General features: G+C 31.8%; 1 protein-coding gene across 1 annotated transcript in view; it reads right to left on the bottom strand.

The window, feature by feature from the left end:
• LOC111707094 (Down syndrome cell adhesion molecule-like protein Dscam2) overlaps positions 1–17883 on the bottom strand; it is an 87963-nt gene that overhangs the window by 21581 nt on the left and 48499 nt on the right. Inside the window, exons 28-34 of the mRNA XM_023480094.1 lie at positions 17693–17780; positions 16326–16376; positions 13363–13482; positions 5273–5383; positions 4115–4128; positions 3460–3537; positions 2715–2806 (exon numbers count right to left, since the gene is read on the bottom strand). Coding sequence (XP_023335862.1) covers positions 2715–2806; positions 3460–3537; positions 4115–4128; positions 5273–5383; positions 13363–13482; positions 16326–16376; positions 17693–17780 — 554 coding nt within the window. The remainder of the gene's footprint in view (positions 1–2714; positions 2807–3459; positions 3538–4114; positions 4129–5272; positions 5384–13362; positions 13483–16325; positions 16377–17692; positions 17781–17883) is intronic.

Below are 17883 nucleotides of genomic sequence, written 5' to 3'. Positions count from 1 at the left end.
GGTGCAACAAGGTTGACGCGGTCAGACTTTAAGTTGAATTTACTTTTACTAAAAGGTGAGGGGTGCGTGTAGTGGCGTATGTATGGTAAGAACCAGCCTAATCCTATCCTATACCGGCTCGGTGTTAATTCCTATAAACTAGCTTAGTTTAGTATGAACGAAGATATGATTAAAAGCATGTGATAAATAAAAGATTTATCATATTTTATAGAAACATTTTTTTAAATATTTGACCTGGTGGGTTTCTTCTTATATTTTTTTTCTAAACTTGTTCATTAATTTCCAAATATTTTATTATGGTTGGATGGGTAGGGGGGTATAGGGGGGATTTATCATACTTGAGGGATTCGTTGGGGGAAGCAGAGAGTGCATACAAGCAAACATCAAAAATACACACTTCAAAATATTTTGTTTAACTTTCCATCAAATATTTGAGTGGTTTTCAAGACTGTTTGTAAATATTTTTTTTTAGATTAAGGGAAAAATTATTCTTAAGGAAAAAAAAACAAAGTTTAAAAGTAAATATTCGAATTTTTTACTTTTCCCAAAAATCTTTGAAAATGATTTCTAATTCTTGAAACTATAAACCCCTGATATATTGAGCAATAATAATATTCATAAAATAGTGTATATTGAATAATATATCATACCTACATTAGACTTCATATTGTAGGCATACATGGTTTACATTAGCTTTTTATGTACATATATGTTTATGTAAATTGTATACATAGATATATTAATTAGCAGCCGGTCTACTGCATATAATTATTTCTAATTGATATATCATGAATAAATATATAAAGATATATCGAATATGCTATGCATCCTTATATCCTTCTATCTTTCTATATTTATACATATTTTTAGCTTGTTTGATAACATTAGTTTTTTAAAAATGAACCACAAAACAAAAAAAACATTGTAATGTTATCTATCTATCTATCTATCTATCTATCTATCTATCTATCTATCTATCTATCTATCTTTCTATCTATCTATCTATCTATCTTTCTATCTATCTATCTATCTTTCTATCTATCTACAATTCTTCTAATTCTAACACTCTCAGAGCCGCGAAAAAAAACTCTTTTTGCCAAATTTTCGGTTTATTTAACCATCTTCAGGGCATATCCTTGCTTTATCTCGACCAAAAATTTACTATCTATATACCTATATATCTGTCTATCTATCTATCCACCTTTCTATCTATCCATCTATCTATCTATCTAAGAATATCCGTATTCATCATTTACCATTATAGTAGGAAGAAGGCACTTTGTGCATATGTACATATTCTTATAGAAAACATGACTATTCTGCTGTTGTGTGGGGGGGGGGAGCTTTCTAAAATAATAATATAAACTTATCTTTTAACCAGACTGAAGAGTTTAAACATCAAATCAATTCATTAAAGGATTGGTCTGCTTGAGTCACCTGTTCTGCTCCCCATTTATTTCCTGTTCCCCTCTTCTCCAAACTACACCCGTCCTGTTTCCCATTTATTTCCTGTTCCCCTCTTCACCAAAATATACCTGTCCTGCTTCCCATTTATTTCCTGTTCCCCTCTTCACCAAACTATACCTGTCCTGTTTCCCATTTATTTCCCGTTCCCCTCTTCACCAAACTATACCTGTCCTGCTTCCCATTTATGTCCTGTTCCCCTCTTCACCAAACTTTACCTGTCCTGTTTCCCATTTAATTCCTGTTCCCCTTTTCTCCAAAACTATACCTGTCCTGTTTCCCATTTATTTCCTGTTCCCCTCTTCACCAAACTAGACCTGTCCTGTTTCCCATTTATTTCCTGTTCCCCTCTCCTCCTAACTATACCTGTCCTGTTTCCCATTTATTTCCTGTTCCCCTCTTCACCAAACTATACCTGTCCTGCTTCCCATTTATTTCCTGTTCCCGTTTCCTCCCAACTATACCTGTCCTGTTTCCCATTTAGTTCCTGTTCCCCTCTCCTCCCAACTATACCTGTCCTGTTTCCTATTTATTTCATGTTCCCTTCCTCTCCCAACTGTACCTGTCCTGTTTCCTATTTATTTCCTGTTCCCCCCTCCTCCAAACTATACCCGTCCTGTTTCCTATTTATTTCCTGTTCCCCTCTCCTCCAAACTATACCTGTCCTGTTTCCTATTTATTTCCTGCTCCCCTCTTCTCCCAACTATACCTGTCCTGTTTCCCATTTAATTCCTGTTCCCCCTTCTCCCAACTATACCTGTCCTGTTTCCCATTTATTTCCTGTTCTCCTCTTCTCCTGATTATAAATGTCATGTTTCCCATTTATTTTCTGTTTCCCTCTTCTCCTAACTATACCTGTCCTGTTTCTTATTTAGTTCCTGTTCCCCTCTTCTCACAACTATACCTGTCCTGTTTCCCATTTATTTCCTGTTCCCCTCTCCTCCAGACTATACCTGTCCTGCTTCCCATTGATTTCCTGTTCCCCTTTTCTCCCACCTATACCTGTCCTGTTTCCCATTTATTTCCTGTTCCCCTCGTCTTCCACCTATACCTGTCCTGTTTTACATTAATTTCCTGTTCCCATTTTCTTCAAAACTATACCTGTCCTGTTTTCATTTATTTCCTGTTCCCCTTTCCTTCAAAACTATACCTGTTCCGTTTTTCTTTTATTTCCTGTTCTCCTTTCCTTCAAAACTATACCTGTCCTGTTTTTCTTTTATTTCCTGTTCTCCTTTTCTTCAAAACTATACCTGTCCTGTTTCCCATTTAGTTCCTGTTCCCCTCTCCTCCAGACTACACGGATTGGATGATCTCCGAAGGGGTTACAAACAAGTGCAGCATCCTAAAAAAGCAATTAAAGAATATTCTTTTTAATTGAAAACTTAACAGCTACAAATGTAATTTGAAGGGACTGTAAAGGAAAAATTGAAGGTTTGCCACAAAGAATTTAAAATGTATTTAGTCCCTTATTATTATATTTATGGGTTCCTTTAGAATTTTTTATTGTTAAAGGGACTGTAAAGGAAAAATGATGTGGGGTTTAGGCTGAAACCTAAGCATTTTAGGAGTTGATCGAGACCCATGAGAGTTCTATCTGATGTTCCTGTTACGAAAAATTGATATAAAACTGTGTCAAATTTATAGGAAAATTTATATTTATAATTTTTTTTATAAAAATAGTAGGTTTAAATAGATTATATTCAGCGAATATGCAACCAATCGATATCCCAGAGGAGCCTAAGTAACTCAGGTTGGCTCCTATTATTATTTGAATTAAATTATTTTTAATTTTTAATAGATATAATTAATTTAATTAGATATCAGCCTGTACCCCACATCATTTTTCCTTTACAGTCCCTTTAACAATAAAAAATTCTAAAGGAAACCATAAATATAATAATAAGGGACTAAATACATTTTTAATTCTTTGTGGCAAACCTTTTAAAAACATTTTTATTCTTCTTTAAAAAAGTGTTTTCATTGAATTTCTTTTACCTGGTTGACAATTGCCGTTCTGTTTGCTTTGAAGTGTTCAAAGTACACAGGAACTGAAATTAGGAAGTTTAGCAGACCCTAACATAATGTTCCAGAATAACTTCGAAAGTACAAACATTTTGTACTAAATACGAACATTTTAATAGAAGTTATGAACATTTTGTTCTAAATTACAAATATTTTGTTAGAAATTATAAAAAATTTTGTTCTAAATTACGAACATTTTTTTCTAAATTATGAACATTTTGCTCTACATTATGATTTTGTACTAAATTTATGAACATTTTGTTCTAAATTATAAACATTTTTTTCTAAATTTTGAATCTTTTATTACGAACATTATAATTTTGGTCGAAATTACAAACAGAATATTTAGAGATATCTGTATCATAGTTCTTACTATTAACAATTAGAACACAATTTTAAAAATCTTAAAACACTTTTACTGTTTAAAATAAATTATTTTAGTTCTTAAAAAAAAACAAATTTTTTAAATTTCATATTTCTGCGTCTTTTCTATTTTTTCAACCACAAAAACTAACCAATCAAGATAGAAAGCTTTGAACCCGAAGTTTCTTGAATTTAAATAACTCTAGAAAATAATAAAAAGAATAAAGAAAGTTACAATAGAGAAAATTCTAGATTTTCATCAAACCCCCGCCGTCCAGGCTAGAATTAAACTTCAATAATTTCATAATTAACAGTTTATAGAATAGAATAGAAAAGACTAAAATAGAATTAATCTAGAGAGAGTTTTAAAATAGAATAGACTAGAAGAATAGGAGAAAATGAATTAGAAAAGAATAGATCACAAAAAATTAAAGAATGAAATAAAAATTTTAATAACAGATTGTAGCAGAAAGAAACATTTTTCTTAAATTTAAATGATAATCTTGTAAAAATCCTGTAAACCGTATCCAGACTCTTAATATTTTAAGATGTTTAGTATTCCTAACCTGTACAATTTTACATCTTTTATAATGTTTTATTCTTCTTTTCTGAATCCATGTTTTTGATTTCAGAAGTTTCTCAAGTTTTGTTAGATCTTTACAAATCTACTAATGAGTAAATAGACGGNTCATCATCATCATCATCATCATCATCATCATCATCATCATCATCATCATCATCATCATCATCATCATCATCATCATCATCATCATCATCATCATCATCATCATCATCATCATCATCATCATCATCATCATCATCATCATCATCATCATCATCATCATCATCATCATCATCATCATCATCATCATCATCATCATCATCATCATCATCATCATCATCATCATCATCATCATCATCATCATCATCATCATCATCATCATCATCATCATCATCATCATCATCATCATCATCATCATCATCATCATCATCATCATCATCATCATCATCATCATCATCATCATCATCATCATCATCATCATCATCATCATCATCATCATCATCATCATCATCATCATCATCATCATCATCATCATCATCATCATCATCATCATCATCATCATCATCATCATCATCATCATCATCATCATCATCATCATCATCATCATCATCATCATCATCATCATCATCATCATCATCATCATCATCATCATCATCATCATCATCATCATCATCATCATCATCATCATCATCATCATCATCATCATCATCATCATCATCATCATCATCATCATCATCATCATCATCATCATCATCATCATCATCATCATCATCATCATCATCATCATCATCATCATCATCATCATCATCATCATCATCATCATCATCATCATCATTATTATTATTATTATCTTATTAATACAAAAAAGTTTACCTGACTGCCTAACTGCCTTTAGAACCAATGATCCGTTTGGATGAAATTGAATATTCCCATCAGAAGTTTGAACATACTCATATACACTATTCAGGTTACCTAGATAGATAGATATATAGATAGACTAGATATTCAGTTCGCTTTGCACCCATCTTCTATTTCAATTGTGAACATTTTCTTTTTGTTAACATTGAAAACAAAAACAAAAAAAATTTGCAGATTAAAAAAAATTATGGATTTTCAAAATTTTATGAAAAACAAATTTGTTTCAGGTTTGATCATCCATTAACCTTCCTTGGGGTCATGTGAGGTCCCAAACAAAACGTGGGTCCGATTGGTTCAGCCATTTTGACGTTTATTGGATACAATGTAAAAACAGACAAAAAGACAGACAAAAAAGCAAAGTATATAAATAGACAAATAGATAGATAGCGCATTGAGATTTAGGAATACATATCTATTTATTCTATCTATTTGCAGAATTTTCTATCATTAATACATTTCTATTTACTTTGTTAGTCAAAGTCGAGTGACATACATACGTATATATGATGTATCGTATACCGTTATTACGGATAATTATATATTATTTAATTGATCAAATCAGGGTTCAGTCATGTGTTTGTTGTCCATTCTAAACCAATAGAAATAGTATGGCGGTAACATCTATCTTTCTATCTATCTCATTATCCAACTAGAGTTATGAATCCTTTAATCGGCGCAATCAGTAAATGGAAATATTTACTTCTACTGAAACTATGGCCCCCCTCTCCCTTCTTCCCTGCTCCAGTGCAAGTTACACAGAACGAGAAGGTCAACGACGGTACTTGGACGACTTTGTGACCTCGTAGCTCAAAGGACGTACGAAGGGGGGGGGGAAGGCACCCCGCCCCTCCCTACGCGTGTCTCTCACCCTGAAGGGGGGCACCCATGTCTGATGAGTCCACTTGAGAAAATTACATAAATAATTTATTAACATTTGTGATAGAAGTGAGTACATGATCGAATAGGTTACATAGTTAAAAACGGTATCAACAAAGGGGGTTTTAAGGGGGGGGGCACACAACTAAAAATATTGCGCCCCCCCCCCCTACACAAATGCTCTGGCAGGCCCCTGCGTAGCTCCTTTGGTTTTAATTTTACGCACAAGTATGCCAAAAGCAAATCTATCCGGTTCATATTAGAAATAAAAATAAAATTTCATCTCACAAGCTCAGGAGGTGTGATATAATTATCTGACTTGTAATTTGCTTTGTTTTAACCTGGCATTCTTAAGTATTCACTTTATAATTTGTAAAATTTCATAAATGTTAAGCTTAAAAAAATATGTCAAATTCGGTATTTTGAAACACTGAATCCAAATCACTGTAACCCTCCCCTCCCCCCAAAAAAATTAAATACTGATTCCATATTCCATAAAAATTGAAAAAAGGTTAAAAATAATCTGTCTAATTTTTCTATGTCTTCTCCTCAGTCTTAAGTTTATCTGTAGTTTTATATTAACTTCTTGAGAGGGTACCCAAGGGCCAAGAATGGGAAAATTCTTAAGATTAATATAAAAGATGTGAAGAAAAAGTAATAATGTCGAACTAATTTGTCGCAAGTCCTTTTAATAAGAGACAAACATTTGAAAAGCTTCTTGTCCAACGAATACAATTCCTTAGTTATTATCAAGTTCAAATCTGCAAGAGTTTAGTGAAAGAGCTTATGGCTGCAGATAGCTTGATCTCATGTTAATAAATAATAATAATAATATTATATATCATTTATCATAGTTAGTATTACTAAGTCCTGTTAGGGAGGGGTTGCAGGAATGTCATGAGCCCCTCAAAATGATCTCCAAGTCTCTGATTCGTAGATGAGTATTTAAAATGACCTGGCGCTACCCCTATCCTTTAAAATAGATATTATATGCAATGTTTTTGGGATATTCAAGAAAACACTGCATAAATATTTAAAATTCAATATTCTCTTTATTTATTACTTCTATAATATCTATTCTAACATTAAGGGTAATGCCAGGTTCTTTTAAATACTCACCAGCGAATACCGAGGCTTAGAGTCCATTTTGCGGGGCTCATGACGGTCGTGCACCCCCTCCCTCGTCTTATATGAACTTGGCTCCTACTGGAAGTTCAATAATCTATAATATTTCATAATTTTTAATTAAAGTTTCAGAGCTCTAACGTCATATCAAATATCGAATAGGAGCAAGAAATCATTCAATCTATCCAAGGGGGAGTAGGGCTTACCCGCATTAATATATTTTTGTAGGAACTCGACTCATGCAAAATAAGGCATGTAATCGAGAAAAAAGTATAATATGCATAAATTCCATTAGATGCATTTAGTAGCCCAAGGTTTTTGAAAAACTTATGTTAACTTTTTTTAAGTGACAGGGAAAAAAAGGAAGATTGCAAGATTCCAGCCAAAACTGGGTATCATTATTCAATGATACAGTATATGGAAATACAATATATATGGAAATGTATTGCCTGCTTAAAATATTAACTATAGTGATTAAATCTGAAAAAAATAAAGTTTACTAATAATACTGACTTTATAGTGACTATATCTGAATGTTATGTATCTAAATGGAAAAGTATAGCATATTTACAAATAATGCTATCTGTATAGTGACTATATCTGAATGTTATGTATATAAATGGAAAAGCATAGTCTGTTTACAAATAATACTAACTATAGTTAACGATGGGCGCGTTCAGTAAAATCGATCTTTTATTAAAAGAAACTATAGTTTTTCATTTCTCTGAACGCTCTGAGTCGTTCGTTCATCATTCGTTTTTTTTCTGAATGATGCACATCTCTAACTACAGTGACTTTATCTGAATGATGAACATCTCTAACTACAGTGACTATATCTGAATGGTGCACATCTCTAACTACAGTGACTATATCTGAATGATGCACATCTCTAACTACAGTGACTATATCTGAATGATGCACATCTCCAACTACAGTGACTACATCTGAATGATGCACATCTCTAATAACAGTGACTATATCTGAATGATGCATATCTCTAACTTCAGTGACTATATATATCTGAATGTGTTATGGAAATGATGGATTGGGAGGGAAAGGGTGGAATAACAATAGAAGGAGAATAGAACTTATCTCGAAGGTAATATTACTCAATATTAGAAGGAAACAAAGATATTTCCAGAATAAGTTAAATATCTAAAAGGAATTAAGGCTTTGCCACAAATTGCATAATCTTCATATATTTGCAACTTAATGGTGTAAACATTTAATATTTCAAACATATATCATTTTATCTAACAGAATTAATAGATTAAAATATCAAAGGTCTACGATCCATTGGAAGTCTAAAGACCGAGGTTTTTTAAGTTTGTTATGTTTGTAAAATTTCTATTTGAACATGATAATTTCATATAAAATATCTCTGAGTTCTAGCAGTGTAAGAAACAAACAGATGCTAACTTGTTTTTGATCTTATCTACTCAAAACTAATAGAAAACTGACTTTAAACTTTGCAATTTGTTATGGTTCCAATTCTTTAGTTTTCTAATATTAACAATATANAGTAATAGGTTTTTAAGTTTTTTTTTACAAATAATAACATTTCATACATCTTTTAACTATTTTTTTTTCAAGAGTTTATTCCAATGCAACTTGGTTAAGTAAAAGAATATTTTTAAAAAAATTTAAACTGACCGGTCTTTTGGCATGCTTTAAAAAAAATAAAAATAAAACTCTAAATTATTATTTCTTAAAAGTCAAGAAACAACATGAAAATGTAAAAAAAACTATGGGTCAAAAAACTAGCGGGGGGCGTTTGACTTGTTAAGGGTTAAAAGGTTAGGGTGTAAGGGTACCCTAGCTTTTTGGGGCTAATCTATATGCACTCCTTCAGGATCGTACGTTTAAAAATACAACAGTCCAATTTTTGCAGCTTTGGTTTTTTTTTTTTGGAGGAATACAACATTTTTGACAAAATTAAATTTTATTTAATCTGAAAAAAATCTGTCAATGCGAGCTATTGGACCTGATCAGTCGTACTGGCGTACCGGCGTACTACGTTTATTAGAAACAAACCAAAAAAGTCAAATAAAGATAAAGAGACTCAACCCTTTATTCCACATTATTGATCAGATAAAGGATAACGTTGTGAATCTGGCTCTTTTTTTTCATGGAGGACCACTTGAAATTACGCTTACAGTCCCTTTGATACTTTTTTTTCATTTCCTGTTCCTGTTCCTGTTTGTGGTTCGAGTGAAGCAATGTGTAGATTTGTGTGTAGATATGTACACAACAAACTTACTTTATGAATCCAAGGGGAACAAGGACTATAGTAAACTAGAATTAAATGTTAATAACAAAATTTTAGAGGTTGCAACTTTTTTCAGCCCTAGAAAGGCTGTCCAGGGGGAAGGGGTTGTCTCTAAATCGAATAAAAACCCCTTAGAAAAATTCTTCGATTCAATATTTGAAGGCGCAATGCTGGTTCATTGTTCAAATAGTCCAAATTGTTTTCAGGTTTGCTCATTTGTTCATATTTTGAATTGTTACACTACAAACTAAACGGATGAAGACGTTCAAATTTATGCGATATTGTTGTACGATTTTGTGACCTCGCAGCTTATCTTCTATTTTAGCCCAATTTTTTAAAAATAGACACCTTCCTTCCTTCCTTTCTTCCTTCCTTCCTTCCTTCCTTCCTTCCTTCCTTCCTTCCTTCCTTCTTTAGATTGAAATCAACCACAACTTTAAACATAACACTTCTTATTGAAAAGCTATTTTGAAGAACTTAAATGTTTTTAATTACAAATATTAACCAAATAAATTTGTCTTTCTAATACTTGTGCGTAAATAAAACTTTAGACACCCCATTTACACAAGGTCATACCATGTATGTAAATTTGTCTTTCATTTTCTGTGTATTGGAGATCGTGTATCTTAGATATATCTAATTTACAATTTTCTTATATCTTTAAGAGTAGCGCTTTAATTAGTACATGATTTCTTAGAATAAATATACAATATACATTATACAATCTTATTATATTGCTAGCTGAAGGGCCCGCCGTTGCCCGGCCGTGGAAAAAAAGTTGAAATAAAAACTGGAAAAAAAAGTTGAAAAAAAATTAAAATTTTTTAAAAATTTGTTAGCCTATAACATCCCCCAGCAACACATGAGTGTCCACAAAAAATTTCAGCCCAATCGGTCCAGCCGTTTGGCCGGCTATGCGCAACATATATATATATACGAATGTCTTGTTTTATTATATAGATTAAGATATAGCGGTGTACGTAACTTCAATGGTTTAAAGAAGATGGTCTTTGGATGATAATCATTTTCAAGTTCAGGAAATGACAGAAGAACTTTCTGCCAATAAATGTTAAAGATAATATTTCATTTCATTAATCTTAAAGGGACTGTAAGCGTAATTTAAGTTGCTCTCTATGCAAAGATGGCAAGGTCATATTTACAACTGTACCCTTTAACTCTTCATCTGATTAAAAATGTGGAAGACATTGTCGTTATTTTGTTGGTTAAAAAATGCTTAATAGTGATAATTTCCTTTCCTGCAGTAGAAATGTACAAGTCACTTTTAAAAAGAAACCAAAATAATCAATTTCCAAATTTAAAAAAAGAATTGATATCAATTCATACTTGAAATTAGGCTTACAGTCTATTTAATGTATTCAAAGCTGTCAGTTCTTGGTCAGCCGTTTATATATCATCGCACAATCATTGGCCAAATATGGACAGAGGTCCATATAATTCCCAAAATAGATGATTTTCTCGATCCCAATATAATTTTTTTCCCCCAATTGTAATAAAAAGACCCCCAATTAAAAAAAAACATTTTCAAATTCCACTAACACATTTGCCCCCATTGCTCCCAATTACAAAAAATGCCCCCAATTAAAAAACATTTTTCAAATTTCACAAACACATTTGCCCCCAATTAAATAAAAATGACCTAAATTTTTTTAAATTATCATTTAAAAAAAATTTGCCCCAATTTCTTTCAAATTTTTCAATCCCAAATGGGATTAAAAAAGGAATTATATGGACCCCTGAATATGGATAATTCAAGTCATCTAATTTGTAAACCTTGCCAATTCAGAAAGATTAAAGGATAAATAAGCAACGGATCTATAGGAATAAAGTCTTTAGTCACAAACGCCGATTTCCTAATCCCTATATCTTTGATACCCAATGCCAAAGACCTTTGAGATTTTTATCTACGAATTCTGTTCGATTGTATAATCTAGATTTGAAATATCAAAGGTTTACACCATCAGGTAGCAAAGATATAGGAATTAGAAAATTAGAGTTAAAAAATACAGACTCAATTTATTTTTATATTCTGAATGCAAGAGAACTTTGATCGATACCAAATGTTTTCATTAACAAAGTATAAACTCAGAAACTGTAAACTGGTTTTTAAAATGATTTTAATTTGTAACAAACCCTTCACTAATGTATATAATGTATATCTAGCATCTATCAAAATGTAATTATAAAATACAAGCTTGGGAACCCAGCGCTGCCCAGGTTACTCATAGTTACTTCCACCGTTTACCCGCACTTGAACGATTTTAACGGGAAACAAAATTTTTGCTTTAAATGTCGACCCACTCAACTTAGAATATTAAAACCAATCTAAGAACATTCCTGTAAGTCTTCCGAGTTCCCCAATAAAAAGTTTAGGCAAATCAGTCCAGGGGTTCCTGAATTATGATCGGACAAACAAACAGACAGACAAACAGAGATTACAACTTTAAATATACAGATGAATCTTAAAGATGAATCCTAAAACCCACATACTTTGTTTCTAATTTTTTAGTTAATTTTAAAACATCAAATGAAAAATGAATAAAGTTCTAAAATCTTAAATTTAGCAATTAAATACAGATCCATCATGCAATGAGGGCCACATTCTATAACTTTTTTATCTATCAATATTTTTATTTTATTCTAAAAAAAATTTACCATGAATGAAACTGAAAGTAATGGCCTAATATTTCCAAAAGGTAATAAGTTTTTGCCACTAACTTAAATATTCTAATCCTAAAATTTTTGCAACCTACTAGTGTAAACCTTGGATATTTCAAACTTAGATTATTTAATCATCTAACAGAATCCATATTTTGAAATATCTAAGGCCTTCAAAATTGGGCCGCAAAAAATATAGAAATTAAAAAATCAGAGTTTGTGGCACGAACTCAGTTTTTTTCGTCATAAAAGCTAAGACAATGTAAAGAATCAATTAGCAATAATGATAATTCATTGTTACCGACAGCTAAATGTAAACGAATGGTGAAAATATGTAATTCCAAAAACATTTAAAGTAAGTAACTGCACGAACATGCTTGGAACGATTTGGAAAAGAAGGAACTGTCTTTTTTTTAAATTGTTCCTTTTTATCCTTTGCCGTTTCGTTCGTTCCTTTGATAGAGCGAACCTTCCCTAGGAACGATGCTCATCCCTTGAGCTGGGTGTGTTCCTGTTTTTTTGAACTCGTTCTGGTCCGTTCTCTTCACTTCAGTATATACCCGTGAAAGAGAGATCATTCCCCAAGAACATTGCCCGGCCCTAGTGATTTTAATAAACACTGAAAGGTAAAAGAAAAACAATTTCCATTTTATCCCGCCATTTCCAGGGAATTGACGTGAGTCATCAAAAAGTTGAGCCAAACTTAAACTTTTTATGATCCTGCCAGAACCAGATTTCAAGAAAAAGTTTTTCATACAGGGTGTCTCAATAAACATTGGAATTGAGAGACGACTTGAATATCGTCTTCGATTGCCTATAATTGATAAATGACATGGCATCCAAAAAAGATCAAAAGTCTAGTCATCTTTCCAACATTTTCTTTGTATTTTAAAAAATGACAGCTGTAGCTGTAGCTGTAGCGGTAGCGGTAGCTGTAGCTGTAGCTGAAACTTCAAGTGAATCTTAATTTCTAGCGTGGTATGTCCGATCTAAAATGTTACCCTTAGAATTTTGTCTGTTTAAGAATGAATGAGCTTTCCATGCTTTTCTTCTAAAATTTTATTATTTTAAATTGGTGTTTTCTTACCTGTAGATCTTCTCCATGATATAGTTGGTCGAGGGTTCCCTCCTGCTTGACAGTTGATAACAACACTCTCATGGTATACCACTGTCTGATTGGCTGGTTCAACCAACCAATGAGGACTCACTAAATAGATAATAACAATAACAATACTTTCACGCTATACCGCCGTCTGATTGGCTGGTTCAACCAACCAATGAGAACTCACTAAATAGATAATAACAATAACAATACTTTCACGCTATACCGCCGTCTGATTGGCTGGTTCAACCAACCAATGAGAACTCACTAAATAGATAATAACAATAACAATACTTTCACGCTATACCACCATCTGATTAGCTACCGTCTGATTGGCTGGTTCAACCAACCAATGAGGACTCACTAAATAGATAATAACAATATAACAATACTTTCACGGTATACTGCCATCTGATTGGCAGACTAAATAAACCAATAAGGACTCACTCTAAAAATTAACTCCTAACCAAATTATTTGAAGAAAACAACATTGCTTCATGAAAAACACTAAACCTTCTTATGCTTCGCGCAAAAGCCTTCTTATTGAATTCCGCAAAACTTTGTTTAAATTTTGCAAACAAATGTGCAAATATTTTGCACAAGCTTGGTAGTTTTTGCTGCATTAGCTGAGTGCAGTAGAATTTTGAATTGTTTCTATAATATTGTTGTGCTCGAAGTTTGTTTAAATTTTAATGTTCTGGAATCCGCTTTAGAAGTTCTCCATAGAGATGGGCATGTTTTATGTTTAGAACAACATTTTTAAGAACAAACGAAAAAAAAATTACAATAAACGAAAAAACTGAATTATTAAATAATTTTCTGAACCAACAATATTTACGAACAAACTTTTGAAAAACTATCGTTTTTTTACTGAATGAACGATTTTATTGAACGAAGGGTTTAACTGATCAAACGATTTTACTAAACGATTGTTCAATGATAAAATGAACGAAATTAATGGAAAATGAACAATAATGTTGAGAAAGAAAAATATACATTTTTAACTTTTGAAAAAACACCGAATGAACGAAAGGAAAAAAGGCTATCCTGCCCAACTCTAGCTCTCCTGGCTGTCTCAAACAATTAGAAATACAAAGAAATATAACTTAAAACTGAAAGATCAAAGCATACAATATGTACATACATAAGTACATGTTATACAGAATTACAAAAAAATTATATAAAAATTATTTTGGTGGACACAAAATTGCTCAGTATCCATCAGTTATAAGGCATTAGGTTAAAGGAGGGGGAGGGGGGTTGAATTGTAAAGTGGCGTGTCTGATTTACAACAGTACCCATCTAATCAGTGACATACATAAACAATAAAGCTTGTAATTGCTAATACATTTTTAACAAGCTCTTTTATCTTTCAGACATACTATTTGAAGGGACCGGTGTTGCGCGTGGAAATATTTTTTCTTTTTGTGAAAAAAATTTGTTTTATTTTTGAGATTAATGTTTACTTTAAAAAAGTCGCAAAAAATAGTTTTAACTTCGATCTTTTAAACTGGAAAGGGAAATCAAAATTTGGGATTGTCAGCTGATCTGCTGTTTTTTACACTGAACGTTAGTGTAGATGATCTCTCCACACTGTACGTTTTTTTATTTTTTTTTTATTTTTATTTTTTTTTATTACCGTGTACAGGATCACGTCAAATTATGTTTGCAAACTTTTTTGTAGAAATATTGAACTTATAGTACATGAGTATAAATTACCCTAATTAAAAACACTATTATTGGGGGAGAAGTTTTTTTTGTTTGAATTCTGTCTGTTTGGAATAATAATTTATTCCAACCCATTACAGTGCTTTATAAATTATTTTAATGTATACTTTTCTATGTTCTTGAGACTGAGCTTATTCTAAATGAATATAAAGTAAATGGAACGACCGGGGTTAAAAAGTTAAAATATGAAATATTATCATAATTTTGAAAAGTGATTGTTACAGTGGCATAATGTATTGTTATTATATTTTATATAAAGAAATAATTGAAATGAATGTGCATCCAAAGGAACTGAGGTCCTGCCACAAACATAAATTGTCTAATTCGTATAATTTTGCAACCTGATGGTGTAAACATTTGATTTTTCAAATATAGTTTATGTAATCTAACAGAATTATTATAGTTTGAAATATCAAAGGTCTACGACATCAAGTTGCACAGATATTTGGATGAAAAAGTAAAAGTTTGTGGCAGCAAGAATTCCGTTCCTTAGCAGCTTTTAAAGTTTATTCCACCATTTGCAAGCCGTGGCCTGGGGGTGGGGGGGACGGCTTTGGGGTTTCCAGCGAACGAAACAATTCGCAAAAAAAGCGAAAATTTTCGTTCGTATTTTGCAAACTTTTTCGCGAAAAATATTTTCGTGAAAATTTCGCATTTCGCGAATAATTTTCTAATATAAAATTTTGTCTTTTTTGATGAACTTTCGCAAACTTTTTGCATTTTTTGCGAAATTTTTGGATTTTTTCCGAAAAACAGATTGAAGTGAAATTTTGCAAAAACACGACAATTTTCGCGAGCGAAAAATATGCGAAATTTTCGCGAAACGTTTTTTCTTTTTTCGCTGGAAACCCCAATTGGCTGTTAAGATTTTTATACTGTTGCAAACTTTCAAATGATTATTTAGGAAACTTACTAAAAGTTCTGAAGGTTTTGACATGTCCAGTATCGTATTGATAAATTATTAAACTAAAACTTGAAAACAGTGAGAACTAGAAAACTATGGAAAACCAAGACAGCTTAAAAGCAGTACTTAATCAAATTTGATGTTTTTGAAAAGCAACTATTTTTACTGTAAGGCTCTTAAATCACTTATGAAGTAAATCGAAACAATACTAGCGATGCAATGTGGGTGCATTTTTATCTGATATCAATTGTGTAAACCATAAAAAGAAGTAAATAAACACATTTAATTACACATACATACAAATTATCAATTTTACCTTTAACAATAAGTTGAGCTGTAAAATTAGAGACATCTGCACTGTTTTCAGCTAAAACAAATATTCGTATCGTAAAGGGAAAAAAGGATATTTTTCTCGATTCTTTTATTTAATGTGTAATTGATTAATTGAATAATTGATTGGTTGATTGATTAATTGATATGAATTATTTGAGTAATTGCTTTAAAATTCTTTTTTTAAAATTGGCTTTTGATCTATTGATGAGTGGATGACCGGCTATGTATGGTAGTTGAGCAGAGTATGTAGTATTGTGGACAAATTATTTATGATTCATTTGAGATATCGCAAAGTCGACATTCAGAATCGTCTTTTTGGGTGACTACATTTTGATTATAGTTTTTTTGAATTATTATATAATAACAACAGAAAAATATGTCAAAATTATCTTCAATAATCTGAAGGCATAAATAGAAACAGGTTGAGAAAGTACAAATTATTAATTTTAAATTCCTTTTGCTCATCAAAATCTTCCTGTGAATTTTTGTGTTGCGCCAGTGCGGGCTGCACTGCAACATGATTTTCGGATACAGATCTAAAATCTAAATCATCTGATCGCGAATCCGATCTGAAATTTACTCAAGACGTTTTGGAATTACAAACATAAAATGGATATATTACAGAAATGGTTTCTGTAATAAGTATATATAAATTATCATACTTAAAATAAAAAGGAATTTCTTATGTTCCAAATATTGATTTGAAATGTGCTGCTGTTAAGCTAAAGAAAATATGCTGATACTAATTTATTTACTGATTGATTTTTTGACTGATTAATTGGTTGATGGCCTGTTTGATTGATTATTTAATTGATTTATTACCTTGACAGGTGTATGAACCACGATGGGCTGCTGTTAAGGTAAAGAAGAATAAAGCTACGACTGATTTATTAACTGATTTATTAGCTGATTTATTAGCTGAATGATTCATTGATTAATTGATATATTGCTTGATTAATTACCTAGGCATGTGTGTGGACCACAATGTGCTGCTTTTAAGCTAAAGAAGAAGATGCTGCTACTGAATGGATTGATTGATTGATTGATTGCTTGCTTACCTAGGCATGTGTATGAACCACTATGTGCAGCTGTTAAGCCAAAGAAGAAGATGCTGCTACTGAATGGATTGATTGATTGATTGATTAATTGTTTACCTAGGCATGTGTATGAACCACTATGTGCTGCTGTTAAGCTAAAGAAGAATATGCTGCTACTGAACGGATTGATTGATTAATTGATTGATTGATTGCTTACCTAGGCATGTGTATGAACCACTATGTGCTGCTGTTAAGCTAAAGAAGAATATGCTGCTACTGAATGGATTGATTGATTGATTGATTGATTGCTTACCTAGGCATGTGTATGAACCACTATGTGCTGCTGTTAAGCTAAAGAAGAATATGCTGCTACTGAATGGATTGGATTGTATCTGGACATTCTGAACACATTAAATAATAATAAAATCAGATTCTGCAAAAATATTTCTGAATTGTTTTAAATTGATTTTACTTCTTTTGTACATCTTGAGTCTGACTCCTCTG

This window comes from Eurytemora carolleeae, unplaced genomic scaffold (genome assembly GCF_000591075.1).
Source record: "Eurytemora carolleeae unplaced genomic scaffold, Eaff_2.0 scaffold630, whole genome shotgun sequence".
Lineage (NCBI taxonomy): Eukaryota > Metazoa > Arthropoda > Copepoda > Calanoida > Temoridae > Eurytemora > Eurytemora carolleeae.
This window is presented reverse-complemented; position numbering and strand designations above follow the sequence as displayed.